The 5830-nt window shown below is 40.8% G+C and overlaps 1 protein-coding gene across 1 annotated transcript; it reads right to left on the minus strand.

Moving 5' to 3' along the window:
• Positions 1-255: 255 nt before the first annotated feature.
• borcs5 (BLOC-1 related complex subunit 5) lies at positions 256-5830 on the minus strand. Its single transcript, XM_084016601.1, has 4 exons — positions 5398-5830; positions 4652-4795; positions 3738-3895; positions 256-3033 (listed from the first exon to the last, which is right to left on the minus strand). The coding sequence occupies exons 1-4, from the start codon at positions 5453-5455 to the stop codon at positions 2800-2802; spliced, it is 594 nt and encodes a 197-aa protein (XP_083872727.1). The 5' UTR covers positions 5456-5830; the 3' UTR covers positions 256-2799.

Here is a 5830-nt window from a genome sequence, read left to right on the forward strand (position 1 = left end):
ATTCAAATGAGAAGTATACAGGGGGAAATTGGATTTCTCTTTCATTTCAGAGAATGAATTTCCTGGTGGCAGATCGTATTGTATCATCTCGTGGCGTTAATATCCAGCTCTGAGTGTCAGGAGCTATTCTTCATTACAAAGACTCGGAGGAACTTTAACACCCCCTCGCCACAGAATGCAACGACAATTTTCATTTCTGTTTCAGTGTTCAAACAATACCCCCGAGGCCATTTAAGACATTTTTCACCCGTTTTAATTTACACATGAAAGGCGATAACATATCAAAGGAGTCCCTTCTTTAAATTCAGAGGAAAACTTGTTTTTAACCGTCTTATGTCCCTTATGCCAACGAACTGGGCTAATTCTCTACCTCAAAGCCAGCTAGCCGGAGGAGCATCCTTTTGTAGGTGTAATTGAGTTCAACGTGTTTATACACCAATGAAAAATTCAACAACAGTTCTAATCAGACCGCACTGGCTCATGGGAGAAAAAACCACACGCCATCCTCTCCAGAGGAGCCCCTCGCCATTAGCAGTCAGCTTTGTGGGCAAAGTCCTTGAATGCCCAACTCTGATATGGTCTTTGGGTTTGATGAATGCATGTCGTTATCCCCAGAGGATACACACACGCAGCCTCTCTGCAAGATCTCTTTAAAAGAGTAAAAAAACAAAACAAATAAAAGACATTTACATCAACTCCATCTTATGTTAAGTTTTCAAACATATCAAAATTAATAAGTTATAAGTGTATAAAATGACTGTTTACTTAAAAACCTTGTGAAATATGCATTTCAAATATTTTGCATTAAAATGACTAAAACAATTCATGAATGATTAAAATAGTATAAATATTGATTAATTTTCTTTCCATTGATTCACAAATCGTTGCAGCTCTTAAGGAAAGACTCGTCGTCCCTCCCATTGATGTAAAAGAAAAAAAGGGTCGTTAACGGCGAGTGACAAAACTCTTATTGATCCAGTTTGAACCATGACATGAAATACACACATGTCAAAAGTTACAAACTGTTGTTTTATTGTATTAGACTATGAAAATAAACAATGGGATCCAGAAAGATTCGTCTCGCCGCTGACTCGGGTCCCCTGGAGGACATTGGAGGCCGTCTTTGGCTCCATCTAGAGGACTGACACAAGCCCACACTTAAAAGACCTCTTTGAAACAGTTTTTTAAAGCATCTTATTTTTTATTGCCACACTGCAAATGATCAGTGATTAGGGAATTGATGTCTTTGTGCATCCAAATGAGAAACAAAATAATATTCTTATTTAAAGTTCAGGTATTTAGCCACACACATAGTTTTGATTCGATTTGACCATGTTTGGAGGTTTCTGTTGCCACCAAATACAGGACATGGAAGTGAAACTGTCTGTGGTTCTCACAACTTTATTTAACATTCAGTAACGACAGTTCTCTACTTACTTTTCTACATAAGAAATGGTCTACATTAAAAATATTCATCATGAGTTTTGGAGATTATTAAGTAAAAGAAAAACATTATTTAGCAAAGATGTTCCTGTCGATGGCCAAATAAAACCCAAACTATGTGCACAGATATAAACCTCTACAGGAGAGAGAAAGAAATGATTTCTTTTTTTTATTATTTGGTTGAACTGTCCTTCAAGCCTAACGAGCATAACTTACAATAAAAAAACGAATATTCCACAGATAAAGCAGTGAAGTTTCCTCAAAGAGACCAAAGACAACACCGACTCTGCCACTTACTATTAAAAAGCTTTGAGGACTTGTGAATCTTTATGAAAGCTAACAAACTAAATTAATGCTGAATTTGCACAGCGATATCAGACAAGTGGCTCGCTGCTGTAGAACGGTTTCTCTCCACCGCGGCATCCATCTTCTTTGTATCATTTTCTTCCGTTTTGCATGTAAACAGCAAATCTATCCAAATAAATTAAAGTCAAGTTCTCTCATCACAAATCTGAAGTTTGGGAGTTTGGAAACAATCCTCTGTCCGGGACGTTTCCAGTTTTACTTCAGATGAGCAGCACATCAATGCTCCTTGTGTAATCCAACAGCAATAATCGCTCTCGGTTCTTTCTGTGAGTCTCTTCCTCACAGCGTTGAAAAATGATACAAATTTTAAAAAGCAGTCAATCTGCATGCAAGCAGTTCATGAACAGGATCGGGATGAATATCAGGGTCGTTAACGACAAAATATTTGTGAAATCAATCCACTGTCTGCAGAGCTGAGTGGCTCTGATGTTTCCAGGTTTGCGCAAATCTCCAAAGCAGCGGGAAACAGATTTTGACAAAGTGTTAAGTCGCTCCCCATCTGAGTCTCTAAAACCTTTTGAACTCTTCATTCTGACTCAATCAAACATGTCTGTTCCTCCTCTGCCTTTAGATTAGAAAGGAAAGCGTGGGCCTGGAACACTGCCAGGTTCATTCCCTGCAGGGAGGGTTTCAATAATAATCTCTCGGCCTCCGGGCACATTTCAACACAGAACTTCATGAGTTGGCAACCGATCCAGTAGAGCTGCTCCACGGCCAGCACCAGAGGGCTGTAGTAAGGTGTGTGTGTGTGTGTGTGAGTGCTGAGTAAAGATGCTGTAAGAAGTATGATGTTGTTGATTATGAGCATATGTCTAGAAGAAAAATAACTGACCTGGAAACTGACTGGAGCTGCCTCACACATTTCCACCATAGCTCCACCTCGACTATGAAAACAAACAACCTTTAATGGGTTTTCCCTACAGCTGGACGGACCTGCAGCTCCTCCTGGTCCCAGGACTCGATGAAGCAGCTGTGTTGGCTTTAAGGAGGCTACTTGGTGGCAGCATCCCCATCAGGCCTCATGCTGAAGGGCTCCAGGCGCTCGCTCTCAGGCAGCATGTTGTTGAGGCGCTCCATCAGCGGCACCGTCTGGTCGATGCCCATCTGGATGCGTCTCAGGATCATGGACATCTCGTTGACCTTCTGGATCTGCTCGGCGTACTTGGCGTAGCGTTTCTGGCGCTCCTGCATTATGCTGAACAAGGTTTCCACTGACAAGTCCATCTGGAGGAAAGAGAGAGAGAGAGAGAGAGAGAGAGATGAGAGAGAGAGAGAGAGAGAGAGAGAGAGAGAGAGAGAGAGTCTTTGACTTTTGATGAATCATCTTAAAACATTCTACATCAGCAACACCTCATGCATGAATACCATTAACGTTAAATGCAAAACAACATCTCTAAATGCACAGTACTACCAGCTCAGTAATAGAACTCAAACATAAAGAATAAGAGGTATAAAGAGGTGATATCCTCTCGTGTAAAGATATCTTATATCTATATATATGTATAATTTATTTATATCCTCCCCTATGTATTTGGGGGATAAGTAGGTGAATTAAAGCCAAATATATATGTTGAGATTTTTCACTCTTATTGGATAAAACACAAGTTGGTGAACAATCAGCTAATAATTTCTGCACAATTCAAAATGATAGCAGAGATATGTCTGATCAATGCAGCGTTTCATTTGAGTTTTTGGACTAACGTCTGTTAGATCGACAGGTTAAAACACGCTTTGATTCTTCCAGCAGCACCTTATCAATGATTTAGCCAGATGGGTCATTGATGATGCTGCATTATGCACAACTTAAAATAAAGTATTGAGATACGCTCCCTTCAACAGGGAACACAATTGAAACACGGGTGTTTGTAGAATAAGCAATGAGAAACCCTGCATGGTTAATATCTCATGCTGTACTGTAGCAGCCTTGCCTCTTTGATCCTCTTGACCAGGGCGTTCTGATCAAAGGCCACGGCCTCGGCACACTGGTGGAGGTGGTCCTGGTAGCGGATGCAGAGCTGCAGAACCTGACCAGCATCCAGCCTTTCCAGACACACACTGCTGGGTGACGTCTGGCCGCTCAGCACTCCTGTGGAGAGATGGAGAAGCAGAGGACTTACAAACACATGTCAGAAGAGATAAACACTTGACAGCATCACGCTACTTGGTAATTACTTTAAGTTATGCACAGGATCCGACAGAATCACCACGCTGGTATTTCAGGACTGTGCCGACACTGGAAACTTGGCTCATTATCCACCTTCTAACGCAGTGCTAATGGATTGCAGCGACAATTAGCTTTGAAAAATGCACTGGTGGGAACTCATTGAAAACGACATGAAACTCAATATCTTCATATTAAAACTGAAATTGCAGACGTGGGATAAAAGATCTGCACATTCTACTTATAGTTCCATCAAAATTGATGTCTGTTAGACACAAATTAAAGAATTGTGAAATTATATTTAATTTATTGGAAACCATCTGTGTAGTAGAAGTCTGAAGCCCCCTTGCGTTGTGTCAACGCGGAAGCATAACTTGGGCTTAACTTCTGATTTCAGTTCGTCTTTGAAGCACCTATGAATGTAATTTAACCGTGTTTACATTGAAATGGTATCTACCTACTGTGTCTCAGTCACCAAATCAGGCTGTTTGCCTCTAAATATACATTTGTGAGGATTCATGAATTTACACAATTCATAAAACATCTGTCAGAATAGGGGGTTTCTGTTGTGGGTGTGCACTTGTCTATTCAAGTACTGCAATCGTTTTGACAAGGTGTACCTAACGGTCTGAAAGATGACACTATAATTCATGTCAGCAGCCAGAAGGCGTATGAAGTTACCTTTCAGAAGTGGCTGGAACGTGGGTATCTCCTGGAGCTTGATGACATCTGGGTCGTTGTGGATATTTCGCATCGACTGGGTCCCCTGAGTCACAACCACAATATCGTCCATCTTTGCTTTCTGCTTTGCTGGGGAGGGAACCACTGCAATGACAATACTCCTGTTAGGATCAAAGGGTCAGCAATAACTTCACATCACCTCACCATGTTGCAATCACAACTGTCAACTAGCTGGAATATTAGTTTATGGTGTAAGTATGTTTATATATGTTAATATATAGAAATACTACATTGATCAATTTAAGCAGACTTTATACATGTTAGTTTTCTCATTTTGGAGGTGAGAGGACTCATATACTTTACTCATGAAAAATAATTCATATCACAATGTAAAAATACTTAATACTTAATTGAAAGAGCTATTTCCAAATGTGACTTATGTAAAAGGATATTATATGCGAAAATTGCAAAGGTTTCATTCATTAGGCAGGATCGCCTGTCAGTAAATTATTATTATGTAATTGGTTGTCAATAGTGAATTCATAAATACATCACTTTGAGATGTAGTGAAGTACAAGTACGTTAGAGCATGAAATGGGAATAGTCTTAAATTAATGTACGTCGCCTTAATTTCCTTACTGCCATCAATTATAGTAAGCTAACATACCATTCTAACTTGGCTTACTATACGAGACGATGAAGTTACTGAATGATAATACTCTTCCATGTTGCAGAGGTCATCTTACCCGATGAGCTGTAATCGGAGTGCTTGTGCTCCGCGTCTCCGCTCTGTTCGGCTCCCATCGTGCTAACGTTCGGCTAGCAAGCTAGCACTCAGCTGTTGTCAGCGTTTCCAGAAACGGCAGCGAGATAAACCTTTAAAACACTCGATAATGTTAAAGCAAGCGTTTGCAAAGACTCCATGCGACCTCTAAACACACCCGGACCGACGAGACGACCGAGTCCCGCAAGAGGGCAACAGAAAAGGCAGGGATGTTGTTGACGCTGCAATATCAGGCTAGTTCGCAATGTTAGCAGACGTCAGTTGTTGCTATCAGTAAACAGTGTAGCAGGCGTCCCTTCGTAGCTGTCTTTACGTGAACAATAAGCAGACTCCCACATTGGCGGTGAGCAATAGCGACGCATTTAAGGGATACAAGGGAAATGACGGACTGACTT

This window comes from Eutrigla gurnardus, assembly GCF_963514095.1.
Source record: "Eutrigla gurnardus genome assembly, chromosome: 9".
In the NCBI taxonomy this organism is placed as follows: Eukaryota; Metazoa; Chordata; class Actinopteri; order Perciformes; family Triglidae; genus Eutrigla; species Eutrigla gurnardus.

Coding starts and splice junctions, on each gene's coding strand:
- borcs5 (XM_084016601.1), bottom strand. CDS start 5,455: ATGGGAGCCGAACAGAGCGGAGACGCGGAGCACAAGCACTCCGATTAC. Junction 3,896..4,651: donor GTTCCAGCCACTTCTGAAAG/GTAACTTCATAC, acceptor ATCTCTCCACAG/GAGTGCTGAGCGGCCAGACG. Junction 3,034..3,737: donor TGGTCAAGAGGATCAAAGAG/GCAAGGCTGCTA, acceptor TCTTTCCTCCAG/ATGGACTTGTCAGTGGAAAC.